At 43.6% G+C, this 18,868-nt stretch overlaps 1 protein-coding gene across 1 annotated transcript in view; it reads left to right on the top strand.

Moving 5' to 3' along the window:
* LOC127577906 (AP-2 complex subunit alpha-2-like) overlaps positions 1 to 18,868 on the top strand; it is a 93,950-nt gene that overhangs the window by 68,571 nt on the left and 6,511 nt on the right. The window contains exons 14-19 of the mRNA XM_052029555.1: positions 1,291 to 1,461; positions 6,424 to 6,587; positions 7,765 to 7,847; positions 12,866 to 12,956; positions 14,027 to 14,149; positions 14,255 to 14,371. Of these exons, the coding sequence (XP_051885515.1) occupies positions 1,291 to 1,461; positions 6,424 to 6,587; positions 7,765 to 7,847; positions 12,866 to 12,956; positions 14,027 to 14,149; positions 14,255 to 14,371 (749 nt within the window). The remainder of the gene's footprint in view (positions 1 to 1,290; positions 1,462 to 6,423; positions 6,588 to 7,764; positions 7,848 to 12,865; positions 12,957 to 14,026; positions 14,150 to 14,254; positions 14,372 to 18,868) is intronic.

Here is an 18,868-nt window from a genome sequence, read left to right as displayed (position 1 = left end):
TCCTAAATAAAAATTGTTTTGTTATCCAGATTGATTCCCAGGGTAGTTTTTTGTCCTGTGAGGAGAGATTAAACATACTGAGTTGAGAGAACTGGGAGATGACCTCACTGAAACATACAAAATTCTTATGGGGGATGTCAAGGTAGACACAGGAATGATGTTTTCCCTCACTGGAGTGTGTAGCACCAGGGGTCACCATCTTAAAATTAGGGGTCAGCCATTCAAGACTGAGATGAGAGAAAAGTCTTCAACCAGAGGTGGTGGGTCTTTGGAATTGTCTAGCCAAGATGAGCACAAGTCAGGGATCAATAGATTTTAGGATGTTAAGGAAATCAAAGGATACGGGGTTAGTGCAGTAAAGTGCAGCTTCGGTCAAAGATCGGACATAATTTATTGAATGGCAGAGAAAGCATGAGGGGCAGAATGGTCTACCACTGCTTCTGAATCTAAGTTCAGATTCCCTGTTGATTCAAAGGGCCTGGGGCTGTGCTGGAGCACAGTAGGAAGGAGGGAACTGATGGAGCTTGCAGTGGGAGCCAGAGGAAGGTAATGTTGGGAATTGGTACTGAAACTTGGGATGGAGTACCAGAGAGCAAAGAATGAGCAATGGTAGTTTTGATTTGAGTTTTGAATAAAAGTTGGAGTAATTCATGGGGACATGGGCTGAAGTTGGAGGAATGGATCGAGTGGAAGAGATGGGTTTTGTAATCATCAAAAACGTTTAAACAGGAGGCACTGAGTAATAATCAAGGTCCATAGGTTGAAGCCAAATGTGGTGCGTCAGTTTCTGTTTCAGCACAGTTTTGGCTTGAAGCAGTGATCTGTGGTTTATTGAACTTGATGTAATGTCCGCCTGAGAGGATTCAGATCTCAATGCAAAGGTTACTGATTGGTAACCTTCATTATTAAGGGTCCATCATTGAGGACCCTCACCATCTGGGACATGCCCTTTTCTCGTTACTACCATCAGGTAGGAGGTATAGAAGTCTGAAGACCCAAACTCAACAATTCAGGAACGGCTTCTTCCCCTCCGCCATTTGAATGGTCCATGAACCCATGAACACTACCTTATTATTCCTTTTTTTTGCACTATTTATTTTTGTAATTTATAGATTTTTATGTCTTTCCACTGTACAGCTGCCTCAAAACAACAAATTTCATGTCATGTGTAAGTGAGAATAAACCTGATTCTGATATCTAACGTTTACTGACTTTACCATGTATTTGCAGTAATTTGGGTAAATTTGCAGATTTTGACTCTCATCGGCTGACTGGTCTGTTTGCTGCTAGGCTACTGTATTGGAGGAGATGCCACCATTCCCTGAGAGAGAATCTTCAATACTTACTAAGCTGAAAAAGAAGAAGGGATCCAGCCCTCTAACTGACCTTGAAGAAGCTAAAAAGGAGCGTAGTTCTGATGTCAATGCTGGCTCTGAACCCAATGTAGCAAATAGGAGCCTGGTATGTTGTCAATGTGGTAATATCAACAGTCTGTCATAGTGTTCTGGCATCTGATTCAAATAGAAATTTTCTGAACTATGAGAAGAAATAGGAGCAAGAGTAGACTGTTCAGCTCTTCCCACTTGCTCAACCATTCAACAAGATCATGGCTGATCCACCTCAATGCTGTTTCCCTTCCCTATCCACATAAACCTTGATTCCTTTAATATCCAGAAATCGATCAACTTTCTTCTCACTTCAGTCCTAAATGCCCCAGAGACTCCAACCCATGGACTATGGACCTTTTAGCTCTGGAACACATCTAACCTATATCTAGCCTGTTGAATCCTTCAAGCTATAGCCCACTTAATTTGACAAAACAATGCAAAATAAGGAAATTTATCTGTAAGGAGGATGTAGAAGAATGTAAACAGGTTGACTGAGAGATTGAGGTGGAGAGTGTGTAAAGTTATGCCCTTTGATAGGAAGAATAGCAAACAGAATATTTTTATAAGATCAAAAACGTTGTGCATGGATTTGTAAATCGCAGAAAGCTAACGTGCTGATATATGATGCAATTAGGAAGGCAAATGAGGTGAAGCAACAGAGTGTAGAAGTCTTGTTGCAGCTATATAGTACTTTGCTGATACTGCAGCAGTGGAGTCCTGTGACCAGTTTTAGTCTCTTTTGTGAAGAAGGATATATTTAACTTAAAAAGCACTGCAATTAGAGGCTCGTCAAATTAACTACTGGGACAAGCAGGCAAAGAGATGGAATAGAATAGGCTTGTATTCTCTGGATTTAAAAATGAGGTATTCTTATTGAAACCTATTCACTTTCAAGGGGTTTAACAGGGGCATTGAGAGTATTTCTATTGGTTAGCGGGTCTAGATCTGAGAGTCCTAGCCTCGTGGTAAGGCGTTGGTCACTGAAGAGTAGATTAATTTCTTCACGCAAAGGGGTGCACATTTTAGGAATTCCCTGCCCCAGAGAGGGCAGATGCTAAATTGTTGAGTATGTTAATAGATTTCTGAAATTTAGGGGAATTGAGGAGTGCAGGAACTAAGAGAGTGCAGGAAAGTGGAGTTGAGGTCAGGGAGAATCAGGATCGTATTGAATTGTGGAACAAGATTGATGAGGGATAATAGATGCAGTACGTTTTGATTTTCAAAAGGCATTCAGTTAAGGTGTCACAAGTTATTGTACAAAACAAGTCCTAACGGGATTGGGGATAGAATATTGTCATTGATCGAAGATAAGTTAAAGGATAGAAAAAATAGAAGAGAATAGTGGGTATTTTTTGACTTATTTTTTGGTAACATGATACAACGTACAGCATCCCCTGACACCTCCAACTTGGCACTGAATCCATCCTGCATTGATAAAGAAGAACTTTTATCTCTCATATTGTGTGAAGTTAATTTTAGCCTTGCCAGTACTGTGTTGTGGAGCTGTGGACTACAAATTCATGAACAAGAATCTTGTCTGATGTGCTGAAAGGAAGTTCGGGGGTGGTGTCTGAGGACTGAAAAAAATGCAAATATTACACCCTTGTTCGAACAGTGTCTGAGTAAATCCAACAACGACACCAGTCAGTTTAACCTCGGTGATGGGAAAAATTCTACAACAAGTTATCAGGAACAGAATTAACAATGTGGATGTATTAGAGAAAGACAGTGTGGACTTGATAATGGCAAATCTTGTCTAGCTAAGTTGATAGAGTTTTTTGATGAGTGACAAATGGAGTTGATGAGGGAAATGTGGCTGATTAATTATATCCAGACTTCCAAGAATCATTTGATAAGATGTCACAGGATCGGCTCGGCGTTAAGATAAAGACTGTGGAATAAAAGGGGTGGTAGTTGCATGGATAGAAAATTAGCTCAGTAGACAAAGAACATTAGTTATGAGTTGTTTAATGGATTGGAGGGTAGTGTATAGTGGAACTCCCCCCCATGTTAAGAGCTGGAACCACCATTTGTCTTAATATAAACATGGTTTTCAGCCCAGTCTCAGAAGGAGACTGAGATCCATCAAACAATCCAACTCCAATCCATTAAACAACTCATAACTAATGTTCTTTGTCTACTGAGCTAATTTTCTATCCATGCAACTACCACCCCTTTTATTCCATAGGCCACTCGGCCCTTCAAGCCTGCCCCGCCATTCTGTATGATCATGGCTGATATATGCTGACCTCAACTCCTTTTCTATGCCAGTTCCCTATACACCTCAATTCCCCGATCTTTCAAAAATTTAGCTACTTCACCTTAAGTACTTCTAATAATCTAACTTCCACAACCTTCTGGGGAAGAGAGGGTTACTATTAACCAAAAACTCACTGAACCAGCCACTGAAATACAGTGGCTACAAGAGCAGGTCAGAGGTTGGGCAACAAGTCACTTATTTTCTGACACCTCTAAGTATCATCTACAAGGCACAAATCAGAAATATGATGGAATGCCCTTCACTTGGCTGCATAGATGAGACTTCAACAGCACATAACGACTTGATACTCTCCAGGGCAAAGCAGCCTATCATTGCTACCCCATCCACTGCACTGAATATTCATTCCCTCCATTACCAGCACTTCATGGCTGCAGTGTGTACCTTCTACAAATACACTGAAGTTACACATGCAATCTCCTCTGACAGCACCTCCCAAACCCAAAACCGCCACGATCAACAAGGGTAAAGGCTTCAGACATATGGAAACACTACCAACTTGAATTCTCCAAGCTGCAAACCCTCCTGACTTGGTAATATATTGCTGTTCCTTCATCATTGCTGGGTCTAAATCCTGGTACTCCCTCCCCAATAGCAGTTTGAACCTGCTGTAGAGGTTCAAGAAGACAGCTCACCACCACCTTTGCAAAGGCAATTAAAGATGAGCAATAAATGCTGGCCTTTCAACAACACCCAGACCCTAAAACTTGAAAAAAATTAAACTTGGTTGTACAGGGTGCAATTTCCAAATTTACAGATGGCAGAAACCTGGGAATGGAGTTAACCTTGAGGGGGATAGTAATAGACTTCAAGGAGGTATAGACAGGTTGATGCAATGGGCAGCTTGAAGACAGATGGAACTTAACAATGAAAAAAGTGGTGTTACATTTTTGTAGGAAGGATCGAGAAATTTTGGGGTGGGTGCTGAAGAGGTTTACCAAAATGATTCCAGGAATGAGTGATGTGGATAGACTGCAAAGCTGGAATTCTTCTTCTTGGAATAGAGGAAGCTGCAAGCGGATTAATTAGAGGTGTTTTTAAAATCATTAAAGCTATTGACAGACGACGTGGAGAAAAACTGTTGGTGGAGGAGTCAAGAACAAGGGAAATGAAGGTGAGTGGGAAGAGAACCAAAGTGACACAAGGATTTTTTTACATAACACTTAGATGGGGTTTGGTATACATAGCCTGGAGTAGTAGTGGAGGAAGACTCAATAGTACCATTCAGAAAGGAGCTAGATAAATATATGAACAAGAAGAATTACAGGACTTTGGGCTGAAGGCTAGCTGGTGGTCTCAACAGGTCAAATAACTGAAAGACTTTTAGATATTAAATGGATCAAGGGAAATGAGATTAACACAGGAAAGTGGCACTGATGTAAGACATGAGGCATGACCTTATGGAACAGTGGAACAGCAGGCGAGGCTGAATGATCTTCTCCTGCACCTTTTTTAATGAGCTCCTTCCTGCTGTAACCATTCTGTGATTCCATGAAGAAACCCGAGAGTGGAATGGCTGAATGAAAATAAAAGCTTATAATGTTGGGGTTGCAGCTACGCTTCTGAATCTGGCTGATAAATATTGTTGAGGCAGTTTGAAGGGAGCTTTCCTCAGTCTCTAACTTTGCTGCATCTGGCCCAAGAGTGTTCAAGAGAACAGCTTATCCTATATCTGAAATAAACATGGTTGTATATTAATTTCTCGGCTCTTTTGAAGTCTTGTAAAGTTGACTTTTCCCTACTAATGCTTGTGGCTCACGTTTTAATTGTTTTGTTTGTTCCATTAGAACAACCCCCAGCCTCGATCTCATGAGCTCCTGACTCTGCAGTTGGCTGCTATGAACAGACCTCGCCCCAGCCCTCACAGGAACACCCCTCTCTCATTAGCTTCACCATTTCTTTACCCAGGAGTACATCTGGACTCTTTTGAGGTTCTCTTTAAGTTTTGTGTCTGCATGAATTTTGCAGAAACCTGGTTGACTGGTTTGGATTTGTCAGACTGACTCTCACACAAACTGCCTGGCCCTCTGAAACAAAAACATGAATGTCGGAGATATTCGGCAGGTCAGGAAAGAGAATGAGAATTATTGTTTCAGATCGATGACTTTTCATTAGAACTGGAAAAACCTGTCTGGCTCTGTACTGCCCTTCTAAAGTTATTTTGGGGGGGGGACTGTAATTTGTACTACTAACAGTGGTCTTGGCCATGTGATGTGTCTTGCTTGCTTTGTTTGCTGGCTTTTGGAAATAACTGATATTCCTCAAGTAGGAAGCAATCTTGAATCTGATGGTTGAGGGTTCAAACCACCTCACAGGTTCTGAGCTGTTAGGAGTAGTACACAGTCCGAGAGCCCATCTTTTGGCCACCCCCCCCCCCCCCCCCCCCCAGCTGCCTACTTATGCGGTCCAGGTATTTGTTACAGACCCCCTTTGAAGCGCTGCAGAGACTTCTTATTGTTTGATGGCCAACGTTTCTCCCTTATTCAAAATTGCTGAAAGTAGATTATTTAGTCGTTCAGTAATTTGATTATCTGATCCTACTCTGTACATGTGGTCTCCTTCATGTAGTGGTGATTAAATGTATATACAACATTTCCAGATATTTCAAAGCTCTGACAAATCACTGTATAAATCTGAGCTTTTAAAACTGGCTGTGTAGATTGTACTACTTTGCAACTGGAAAGTTTTTCCAGTTTCTCTTTTCAAATAGTGAATTTTGTGTGATCTTTTGTAATGCTCAGTGTGTTTCTACTACAGGCCTCCCATTCCTCATCTTCTGATCTTCTGGACCTTAGAGCAGTTCATCTGGTCAATTCAGATCCCTCGCATCAGTCTGCAGGTGACTTATTGGTGGACGTATTCTCAGACGTAGACGGTGGGATCACCTCTCATGTGCCTGGTACTGAAGCTAATTTTTTGAGGTATCGGTTCTCGACTATCCACTCAATTATTAGGATTGTAGGTTAAGAGTTACTTGCATCTCATCACACACATTCTTTCTGAATGGGTTAATTTGGAACTTCTGTCCTGGAATTTCCCTTAGACTCGTTTAGCATGGAAACAGGCCCTTTAGCCCACCATGTCTGCACCAACCATCAAGCACTCATCTTACACTAACTCCATCTTATGCTTGCATCCCCATTAATTTTAAAACTCCATGCCCTCCCTTAGCTTTTCCTGCCACCCATCTACACTCAGGGACCTTTACAATAGCCAATGTCTTTAGAATGTGGGAGGAAACCAGAGCACCCAGAGGAAATCCACGCAGTCACAAAGGGAATGTGCAAATTCCACACAGACAGTACTCAAGGTTAGGACTGAACCCTGGGTCTTTGAGGTTGTAAGGCAGCAACACTAACCACTGTGCCACTATGTTTCCAGCAGACACCAGCAAAGCCACCTTGCCTGTAATGCTCTCAGTGACTATGCTTCATTGCTGATGCCTGCTGCAGTTAATGTACTTAATGTGCTTTAGCCACATCCAGTCTCTTCAGTAGGAACTTCCTTGCATACAGCTGTGCCTGGGTAAGTATATTTCATGCAAGTACTGTATATATTGAAGATACATTTAAGTTATTAAAGCACAAAAAACTGTTCACAATTTCTTTGTTTTATCCTACCTTTGGAACATATTTTCAAAACTGGTGCAAACATCGTCACTGTATTGAGATAAAGATTAGTCACAAACGACAAGTGCTTAACACGTTGGACAACACCAGTCTAGGTTCCTGGGAAGAACAGTTACTTTGGCTGAGGTCCGGAAGAGTGTTAACAACTACTGAAACTGGAGCTACCTCCTGATGCAATCAACACCTTCAAGCAAAGTTTGGGGGAGGGTGGGTTTAGAGAAAATGAATCCATGTTCAGAATCTAAGTCGTTGTTTTGGTAGTCAGGAAGGAAGGGAAACAGTGCAGTTTTCTGCCTTGCAACACCATTCTCAGGACTCAGACCTGGAGGCCTGTGAGGATCAGTCAGTCTGATCACGTGTCCTTTCTAGAATTCACAATTTTCCAATAAAACACTTAGATAAGGAAGGAGATTTGTTCCTGTGCATACTCTATTTCTCTGTCCCTTCCCACTCTCTTTCTATTTTTCAGGTTTGTTTGTAAAAATAGCGGTGTCTTGTTTGAGAACCAACTTTTACAGATTGGTCTGAGATCTGAGTTCAGACAAAACTTGGGTAAGTCTGTTTTTCTCCCCTTTTTTCTCTTCCCCAATATCCACCCTTCCCCTGCTCCCCTCATAGTGCACCCTGCGGATATTTTAAGGATTTTCCATGCCGTATTCCGTTTTTCTGCGTGCTTTGAGTGGAATTGCATGCCAGATTCAACAACATCTAAAGAAAGTGACTGGTAAGCCCTTCAACACTGCTCAACATAGCTGTGCAGCAGTTAGTGTTGCAGCCTCATGGCTCCAGAGAACTGGGTTTGATCCTGACCTCTGGTGCTGTGTGGAGTTTGTGCGTTCTCCCTGTGACCATGTGGGTTTCTGCCTGGTGCTCTGGTTTCCTCCCAAAGGTGTGCTGGCAGGTTAATTGGCTGTCGTAAATGTAGTGGCAAAGGGGAGTTGGTGGGCATGTGAGAGAGGTGAAGTTGTAGAGCTACAGGGAAATAAGGAGTGTGCTCACGGAACTGATGGGATTACTTTGCTGGGTGCCAATATTGACCCAATGGACTGAATGGTCTCTTTCTGAGTTGTAGTAAGTAGGTAAGCTCAGGAAGTGCTTTGGAGGAGCAACTTGAGATGTTAGTCAGGTGCTGATGGTCTGTGCATTCTTTTTGAATTATTTTGGTTTGTGGCCTTTTCGGTTCATTATCATCTCGTTTTTTATCCAAGAAATCGGTGACTATGTGGTACATATGGGTCAGCGCTGTTAGCAGTTTCTGGTGATGTTTGAGTGCGACTGTGCATAAATCTTTGGGGTGGCAGGATAATTTGTAAAAGTGCTTTAAAAAGGAAGCATTGTGGTCTTTATTGTTAGGCATTCACTTGGGAGAAAAGGTGGCTTCCTTTCACTCTAGTTTTGTGGGTTCTGAGGTGGCTAATGTCATCATTAGGATATTACAGCCAATTCACTACACTGTAGGGGGATGTGAAGGCCCAACGCATGATAGACAGCAGCATGTTCCTGGGGATGAGGGACTAGTGCCATGCCGATAGACTGGAGAGGCTACAATGTTTTTCTGAGAGCTGAAGGTAGAATCATAGCATCATACAGCATAGAAACAGGACATTCGGCCCAACTCATCCATGACAACCAGTGAGCACCCTTTCATATTAATCCCATCTCCCATCACTTGGTCCATAGCCTCCTATTCCTCATGCTCATCTTAAATGCTGTCTGTGACCCAGCTTCAACCGCTCTCTCAGGCAGCGCATTTCAGGTACTCGCCACTCTCTGGGTGAAGGAGGTCTCCCTCAGATCCCATCTAAATCTCTTACCTCAAATCTATGTCTTCTAGTTTTGTCTGACTCTAATATGGGATATCTTTCCTGCAGTCTACCCTATTTATATCTCTCGTAATTTTATATTCCTTTGACTCTAAAGAATTATTCAGCATGGAAATAGGCCCTTCAGCCCATCTCATCCATGTTGACCAAAATGCCCATCTAAGCAAGTCCCATCTGCCTGCATTTGGCCCATGTCCCTCTAAACCTTTCCTATCCATGTACCTCTCCAAATGTCTTTTAAGCATTGTAATTGTACCTGTATCATGTCCCCTCTTAACCTCCTCCACTCCAGGGAAGACAGACCCAGTTTCTCCACTCTCTCCTCATAACTGAACTGCTCTGTCCCAGGCAACATCCTGGTGAAACTCCTCTGCACCCTCTCCAGTGCTATTGCATCTTTCCTATAGCACTGTGACCAGAACTGCACGTAGCACTGCAGCTGAGGTACTGTATAACCAAAATTTTAAAAAGTTGGAGCATAATCTCCCTACTTCTATGTTCAATGCCCTGACTAATGAAGGCCAGTATCCCATCTGTCTTCTTAATCACGTTATCTACCTGCATTGCCTCCTTCAAGGATCTATGGACTTGTGGACAATGGTTCCTCTGTTCCTTAATATTCCCTAAGACTCTACCGTTCATGCTGTATGTCCCAGAACCATTAGTATTCTTAAAATGCATCACCTCACATTAGTCTAGATTAAAATCCATTTGCCATTTTTCAGTACATTTCAACAACACGTTGCTATCTCTCTGTAGTCTAAGACTACCTTCCACACTGTCAACTACTCTGTTAATCTTCATGTCATCCACAAACATACTGAGCTTGTCTTCCACATCCACCTCCAAGTCACTCACGTATATTACAAACAGCAAGGGTCCCAGCACCAGTCCCTGTAGAACATCACTGATCACAGGCATCCAGTTGCAGAAAAACCCTCTACTATCACCCTCTGAGTCCTATTGCCAAGCCAATATTGAATCCAGTTTGCCAACTTGACCTGAATCACATGGGCCCAAACATTTTAAACCAGTCTCCCATGTGGGACTTTGTCAAAGGCCTTACTAAAGTCCATGTAAGTCACGTCTATTGTCCTGCCCTCATTGATACACTTTCTTACCTCTTTGAAGAATTCAATCAAATTGGTCAGACGGTCCCTTCCTTTCCAAGTTATCATTAATCCAGTATTTTTCCTACTGCTGATGTTAGGCTCTCAGGTTCATGGTTACCAGGCTTTTCCCTGCTGCATTTCTTGAAAAGAGGACCACGTTTGCTGCCCTCCAGTCATCTGGTACCTCACATGTGTCCAGCGAAGATTTAAAAACCTCAGCCAGAGCCCCAGCAATCTCACCCCTTGCCTACCGTAGTGGGCTAAGATGAATCCTGCCTTTTCCTGTGTATTTATCCACATTTAAGCCTGCCAAAGCATTAAATACCATCTCTTTATTATGGAGACTTGCACTACCTTTCACCTAACCCTTCACTGAATTCTCCAACCACAAAGTCTTTTTCCTTCATGAATATCAATGGAAAGTATTCATTGAGGACCTCACCTATACCTCCTGGCTCCACTCACAGATTGCCCATGTTGTCGCTAATGTACCCTACTTTTTCCCAGGTTACTCTTTTGCCCTTAATATACTTCTAAGACGGTTTTGGATTTACCTTAAACTCATCTGCCAGTGATTTTTTTTTGTGTGACCCTCCCAGCCTTAATAATTTCCTTTTTAAGCACCTCCCTACACTTTTTATGCTCTTCATGGGCATCCCATGTCATTAGTTCCCTAATACAGTCATATATTTCCTTTCTATCCAACCCTAAATATCCCTCAACATCCAGGGTTCCCTGTACTTGTTACCCTTGGCTTTTATCCTTACAGGATGCCTCCCACAGTGCATATGTAGACTTACCTGCAAGTAGATGTTCCCAGTCTACCTTTGCCAGATCTTCCCTTATGTTAATGAAATTGGCCTTCCCCCAATTTAAGATCTTTATTGCTGGTCCATCCCTATCCTTTTGCATAACCACTTTAAAATATACTGAATTATGGTCACTATTTCCACAATGCTCTCCCACTAACACTCCTTCCACTTGACCAGCTACATTCCCCAAGGTAAGGTCCAGTCATGTCCTTTCTGGTGGTCCCCATCTCTTTTTCTATACCTGTGGAGTGACCTGCTCACTGAACATACCATCTACTGCATTTTCTACATCTTGGATACTCCATAGTGAGTCCATCCCCAGCTCTAGCTGCTCCATGTGGTCAGACAGGAGCTGCAGCTGGACACACTTCCTGCAGGTGTAGTCACCAGGAACGTTGGGAATGTCCCCAATCTCCCACATCCTCAGGAGGAGCAGACCACTACCCTCATCTCCATATCCTTTATGACTACTCCCTTCAACCAAGACAGTACAATAGAAGAAAAAGTATCTTACCTTGTCACTACACACCCTAGTCACCCACGTTAATCAAAGCCCACACTTTGACCTCAATGGCATCACTTCCACATCAAGACAGCCCCTCTCAAAATGGCCACCCCTGCTAGAACACCTCCCTTTTATATGCTCTCTTACATGGACCCTGCCTTTTTAAACTGTTGCCGCTAAACCTACCACTGCTGCTCCTTGCTGTTAGGCCTACCATTAGTTAAAACGAGAGATGATTTGATAAAGATGTTCAAAATAAGGAACAACGCACACAAATTGCTGGAGGAACTCAGCAGGTCAGGCAGCATCTATGGAGGGAAATAAACAGTCGACGTTTCGGGTTGAGACTTCTTCAGGACTGGTGAAGCACTGGACATTGAATCCTGATGAAGGGTCTCGACCCGAAATGTCCTGACCTGCTGAGTTCCTCCAGTATTTTGTGTGTGTTGCTCCAGATTCCAGCATCTGCAGAATCTCTTGTGCCTTCAAAATAAGGAAGAGTCTAGACAAAGTGAATAAAGAAACGCTGTTTCCCTTGTTGGAAGGGTCAAGGACCAGAGGACAGACGTGATGAACTTGGAGTGCTGTGAGGAAAGACATTTTCACGCAGAAATTGGGATGCCTGTCTGTAAAGGTGCTGGAAATTCCCACTTCTCACTGAGTTTGTTGTAGGCTGTCGGTTTCCAGCGGAGGCAGTAGACAGGGTACGTCGCCATTGTCTTTGGGCCAGACATGCAGGCAAAGTGGCTTGGCTTCTCATTGCTTGTACTGCAAATGAAACTGGAAGTAGCAGTTCATAGATGTCATGACGAGACTGGGTTGAGTATCAGTTGTCAGTATCCCACCACCATACACTGTCTATGTTTGTTTGGAACAGATGGCTGTTTATGTTCATGGAACTATGTGCCCAGAACTTGTGAGGGGAAAGAATTGACATTAAAAAAGAGAAAATGTAAGGTTTACTACTGGATGCGTAAAATAGTACCTACAATTTAAGTAGACTGCTTCCGCTAATAATTGTACCTCAGCTGCTAGCTGCTTCAAGTGAGGTATCCACTAATTCTACATGATGACTAGATTAAGTCATTAAGTCCCTGTCCAGTTCCCTATGCTGAAGACATAACATTACTGAATTGCTGCAGTATTTTAATGGGTGTCCTGGAAATGTTTTGTGCCCTAGCAGCAGGTGTATTTTGACAGAACGGTTGAACAAAGAGTCATGAAGTGTGGTGAGCTCGTTATAACTTGGTGCAAACTTGATTGGGGAGCGAGGGGTTTGTGGTACGTGTGCTAACATCACCACTCTTACTGTCTGCAGGTCGAATGTACGTCTTTTATGGAAACAAAACTTCTGATCAGTTCAGCAGTTTTACCTCAGTAGTCATCTGTCCTGAAAATCTTCCAGCTCATATCCTTTGTGTGAAAATCAATGCTTGAAAGCCAAGCCTGGAGTAATGAATGGCTTTGCAGACCCTTTCTATTTATACACTGTTATGTACAGAAAGTGGTTGTTTCCATTTAAGTCAGCTGTATATTATCTGAATTTCCAATAATTGTAGGTGGATGTCCTAGTTCTGACCAAATAATGTAGACTGACAGGCACAAGATTCCGGTAGGAACTGCCACTTACAAAACTTGGTATGGCCCCTATTGTCTGTCTCTCCCCTCAAAATGTATTCTATACTGCATTACCCAGGACATACTGGTCTTCATAAGTCAGGGCATTGAGTATAAAAGTTTGGAGGTCATTGTGTTCAGTTTTGGTCGCCTTACTCTAAGAAAGATGTTATTTAAACTGGAAAGAGTGCAGAAAAGATTTACAAGGATATTGTGAGGACTTGAGGGACTGAGTTATAGGGAGAGGTTGGACAGGCCATGACTTTATTTACTAAGACAAGCTGCACTGTCCCCAGTTCCTGGCACATAAGCTAAATAATGTGAATGCTGGAAATATGAAATAAAAACTTCTGGAGACAGAGATAATGTTTGTAGTCAGAGACCTTTAAGCAATGCTGCCTGATCTACTGATTGTGTCCAGCATTTGTTGTTTTTACTTTGGTATTGATGCCTTCTAACAGAACAGTTGGTTAATATGTTCTTTCTAAGACAAGTAAGAATCACAATGAAGAAGATTTCTATAAAGGGGAAGTCAAATGTTTAGACTGCACTGAAACACACAGTCAAGTATACATCCTTGGGTAAGAAAACCAAATACAATCATTGAGACTGAGTTGCCTGTACATGGTCTTTGACTTTGGTGGTATGGACAAGCAAGGGCTCTGTGATAGGTAGTGGTTGGCAGGTCTATGTTGCATTGGGAGAGACCACAATCTTTACTTACCCTGAGGGGAAAATTTGTTTAATTTCTTCCACGGTCCAGTGAAAAGATCAGTGCACTGAAGTTTACTGGTGTTAAACAGACGTTTGCAATCATCTCGGTGAATAATTACAGGATCATGTCCTTAACTATTTTTGCACAACTGAGTATTCAAACCAAGCCTGTGGATCCCATTCTTGAAGGTGGGGCCCAGGTTCAACAGGTGTTAAACATCGAGTGCATCTCCGACTTTGCCATTGTACCAGTTCTCAATGTTCAGTTCAGGTATACGTCTTATGTTTCAATGGGGATAGTTGCAGGTGTTGTTGTTGAAAGAATTGCAGCAGTATTTGCTATTTCACTTTCTTGTTCTGGTTTCTTTTATAACAGATATGGTAGAGATCTTCAAAATATCTCTGTCAAGCTTCCCATTACAGTGAATAAATTTTTCCAGCCCACAGATATGTCAGCTAAAGATTTTTTTCGCCGATGGAAGCAGTTAAGCAGGTAAAATCTCTTCTTCTCTAAACACTGTAACAAAATTGGCTAGTGAAGTGCTGAAATTGGTATTGGTTTATTATTGCCACTTGTACAGTGAAAAACTTGTCTTGCATACTGTCCATATAGGTCAATTCATTACACAGTGCATTGAGGTAGTACAGAGTAAAAACAATAATAGAATACAGAATAAAATGTAACAGCTACAGGGAAGTGCATTGCAGGTAGACAATAAGGTGCAAGGTCATAACAAGGTAGATTGTGAGGTCAAGAATCCATCTCATCATATAAGGGAACCATTCAGTAGTCTTATAACAGCAGGATAGAAACTGTCCTCGAGCATGGTGGTCTGTGCCCTCAGGCTCCTGTATCTTCTGCCTGATGGGAGAAGAGAGAATGTCCCGGGTGGGTGGGGTCTTTGATTATGCTGGCTGCTTCACCAAGGCAGCGAGAGGTATAGACAGAGTCCATGGAGGGTAAGCTGGTTTCCGTGATGCGTTGGGCGGTTATGACAATTCTCTGCAGTTTCTTGCAGTCCTGGGTAGAGCAGTTGCCATACCAAGCCATGATGCATCCAGATAGGATGCTTTCTATGGTGCATCAATAAAAGTTGGTGTGTGTCAAAGGGGACATGCCAAATTTCTTTAGCCTCCCGAGGAAGTAAAGGCATTGGTGGGCTTTCTTGGCCATGGCATCTACGTGGTTGGACCAGAACAGGCTATTGGTGATGTTCACTCCTAGGAACTTGAAGCTCTCAACCCTCTCGACCTCAGCACCATTGATGTAGACAGGTGCATGTGCACTGCCCCCTTTCCTGAAGTCAATGACCAGCTGTCTTGTTTTGCTGACATTGAGGGAAAGGTTGTTGCCATGACACCATGTTACTTAGCTCTCTATCTCCTTCCTGTACTCTGACTCATCGTTATTTGAGATACGGCCCACTACGGTGGTATCATCTGCAAACTTGTAGATGGAGTTAGAGCAGAATCTGGCCACGCAGTCATGAGTGTATAGGGAGTAGAGGGCTGAGGACGCAGCCTTGTGGGGCACCAGTGTTGAGAATAATTGTGCTGGAGATGTTGCTGCCTATCCTTACTGATTGCGGTCTGTTAGTCAGGAAGTCAAGGATCGGTTGCAAAGGGAGGCGTTGAGTCTCAGGTCTCGAGTTTGGTAATGAGTTTGCTTGGAATTACAGTATTGAAGGCAGAGCTGTAATCAATAAACAGTAGTCTAATGTAGGGGTCTTTACTGTCCAGATGCTCCAGAGATGAGTGTAGGGTCAGGGAGATAGTGTCCACTGTAGACCTATTTCGGCGGTAGGCAAATTGCAATGGGTCAAGGTTTTCTGGGAGGCTGGAGTTGATGCATGCCATGACCAGCCTCTTGAAGCACTTCATGATGGTGGATGTCAGAGCCACGTTGGTAGTCATTAAGTCACGTTACCTTGTTTTTCTTAGGTACCGAGATGATAGTGGTCTTCTTAAAACAGGTGGGAACCTCAGATTGAAGCAGGGAGAGGTGCGACTGTTTTAAGCCTATTGTGGGCACGTGGTAAATGCATACCTGAGCATTCACTTTTGGAAAATGATGATTAGCTACCCCATGTCAATGCACACACTGCCTAACTGGTACTTATCCACATGGACCCATTGGGTCTTAGTACACTATCAGCTGATCTCAGTTCAGTCAGTGATGACACTGGAGCCTGGTCAATGATGAGGATACTGTAGTTAGCTGGAGTGATGGGAAAGGTAGATGAAAAAACTAGACAGATGTTCAGCAATTGTTCCTTGTGTAACTGTAAGATCTAGGTGTCAGGTTTTAGTTGTTACATGCTAAAGTGTTAAGGTGTTGCCTTGACTCACTGCAGTCTATGTGGTAATGGTGCTGCTATGGTGGGATTAGACAGAGAACGGCAAGATTTAGACCCAGTGCTAATGAAGAAATGACTGTATACATCAGGGTGAGGTTTGATTTGGAGCCAAGTTTACAGATTTAGATCTTTCCGTGCAGTGGAACTTATAGGTTTGAGGGTTACTTTAAAAAAGCCTTGGGTGAGTTACTAAGATGCATGTTGTGCTAAAGATGGAGGGAGTGTTCTTTTAAGCTGCGAGATAGATGCTAGTCAACTAGGCTGCTTTGTTCCAGATAGTGATGAGGTTACTGAACGTTATTGAACTGTAGTGATTCTGGTGCATGGACAGCATTGCATCACACTTGTGACTTGTGGCTTGTGATTTGTAAATGGTTCAAGGCTTTGAGAAGCTGGGAGGTTAACCACTTGCCATAGGATTTCTAACCTCTCGCCTGCTCTTGTGGCCCCAATATTTGTTCGGGCTGAACCAGTTAAGTTTCTGGTCAATGGTGACCCCCATTGATGATGATAGATTTTAATGACAGATGCCATTGACTATAGATTATTATTGAAGGTCGTCATTTTATGCATGATATCTACATTTATCAGCTCAAACCCAAGTGTTTTCCAGATCTCCACTCACTTCACACCAATCCCAACCTTGTCATCAAACCACAGACAAGGCTGGTGCCATTGTGGTCTGGCAACTGACCTCTACTTTGCAGAGGCTAGACTGCATTCTCGGACACCTTCTCCTACCAACCCCTGGACCATGACCCCACCAATGAACACGTCCGCTATCTCCCAGACCATCACAGATCTCATCATATCAGGAGATCTCCTGTCCACAGCCTCCATCCTATAGTGCCCATTGTTTCTGCCTGCCCTTGCCACACTAAACTTATCTCCTCATACCTCGACTCTTTCCTGTCTCCCGTTGTCCAGTCCCTTCCCATCTATATTTGGGACACCTCGCGTGCCTTCCACCATTTGGATAACTTCTGATTCCCTGGCCCCACCACCTCATCCACCATGGACATCCAGTCTTTATACACTTCCATCCCCCATCAAGAAATATCTGAGGGCCCCCCCACTTCTTTCTGGAACAAATATCCAACCAGCTCCCCTCCAATGACACCCTCATCTGCCTAGCAAAACTTGTTCTTACCCTGAGTAACTTCCCTTTTGATTCCTCTCACTTTCTACAAATCAGAGGTGTAGCCATGGGCACTCGCATGGGCCCCAGCTATTCCTATCTTTTCGTTGGCTATGTGGAACAACCCTTGTTCCAAACCTTCTCTGGCATCACAACCCAACTCCTTCTCTGCTACATTGGTGCTGCCTCCTGTACTTGTGCAGAACTCATCAATTTTATCACCTTTGCTATTAACTTCCACCCCGCCCTCAAATTCACTTAGACCATTTCTGACACTTTTCTGGATCTCTGTCTTCATCTCAGAAGACAGACTATCCACTGACATTTACTCTAAACCCACTGACTCCCACAGCTACCTTGACTACACACCCTCCCACTTGGTCACTTGTAAGGATGCCATTCCTTTCTCTCAGTTTCTCCATCTCCACTGCATCTGTTCTCAAGATAAGGCCTTCCATTCCAGTACATCTGAAAAGTCCCCTTGTTTGCAAGAAATGTAGCTTCCCCCCTGTTGTGGTCGATGAAGCCCTCACCCACATCTCCTCCATGTCCTGGTCTTCTGTTCTCACCACCCCTCAGACAGAGCAGAGGTGGAGTTCCCTTATTCTTCACCTTGACCCTACCAGCCTCCGCGTCTAGCACATCATCCAGCTGCAACAAGATCCCAGCACCAGCCATATCTTCCCCCTCCTCACCCATTTCTGCTTTCCACAGGGGCCACTCTCTCCCTGACTCTCTGGTTCACTCATCCCTTCCCACCCACTCCTCCCTGACCCCTGGCACTTTCTCCTGCAACTGTGGTAGGTGCAACTCTTGTCACTACACCTCCTCACTCACCATCATCCAAGGACCTAAGCAGTCGTTCCGGGTCAGGCAAAGATTCACATGCATCTCCTCCAACCTCATCTACCACATTCAGTGCTCTCAATGTGGCCTCCCCTACACCGGCGAGACCAACTGAAGATTAGGCAACCACTTTGCAGAGGAGACACAAAACACTACAGATGCTGGAATCTGGAGCAGCAAACAATCTGCTGGAGGAACTCAGCAGGTCGAGCAGCATCTGCGGGAGGAAAGGAACTGTTGACATTTTGAGCTGAAACCCTGTATCAGGACCCAGAGCACCTGTCCTTTGTCTGCAGTGGCCATCTGGAGCTTCTGGTTACATGCCATTCCCACACCGACCTGTCCATCCTCAGCCTTCTCCACCTCCAGGTTGTGGCCAGACACAAACAAGAAAAGTGATACCTCATATTCCACCTGGGTAGTGTACAACCCAATGGTATGAACATTGAATGTTCCAACTTCAGGTAACCCACCCCCTCTGTGTTTCTTTCTCACTCCACCACTCCGACTGGTCCATCTGGGTTTCCTCTCCCTTTATTCACCTTTTCCATTTCCACCCCCCCCACCCCCCCCCACCCCCCCGCCATTACCTAGATCCATCACCCTCCCCCACCTGCTTCCTGCACACCCTGAATTCCTTTCTCTCTTT

Source organism: Pristis pectinata, chromosome 14 (assembly GCF_009764475.1).
Source record: "Pristis pectinata isolate sPriPec2 chromosome 14, sPriPec2.1.pri, whole genome shotgun sequence".
Lineage (NCBI taxonomy): Eukaryota > Metazoa > Chordata > Chondrichthyes > Rhinopristiformes > Pristidae > Pristis > Pristis pectinata.
This window is presented reverse-complemented; position numbering and strand designations above follow the sequence as displayed.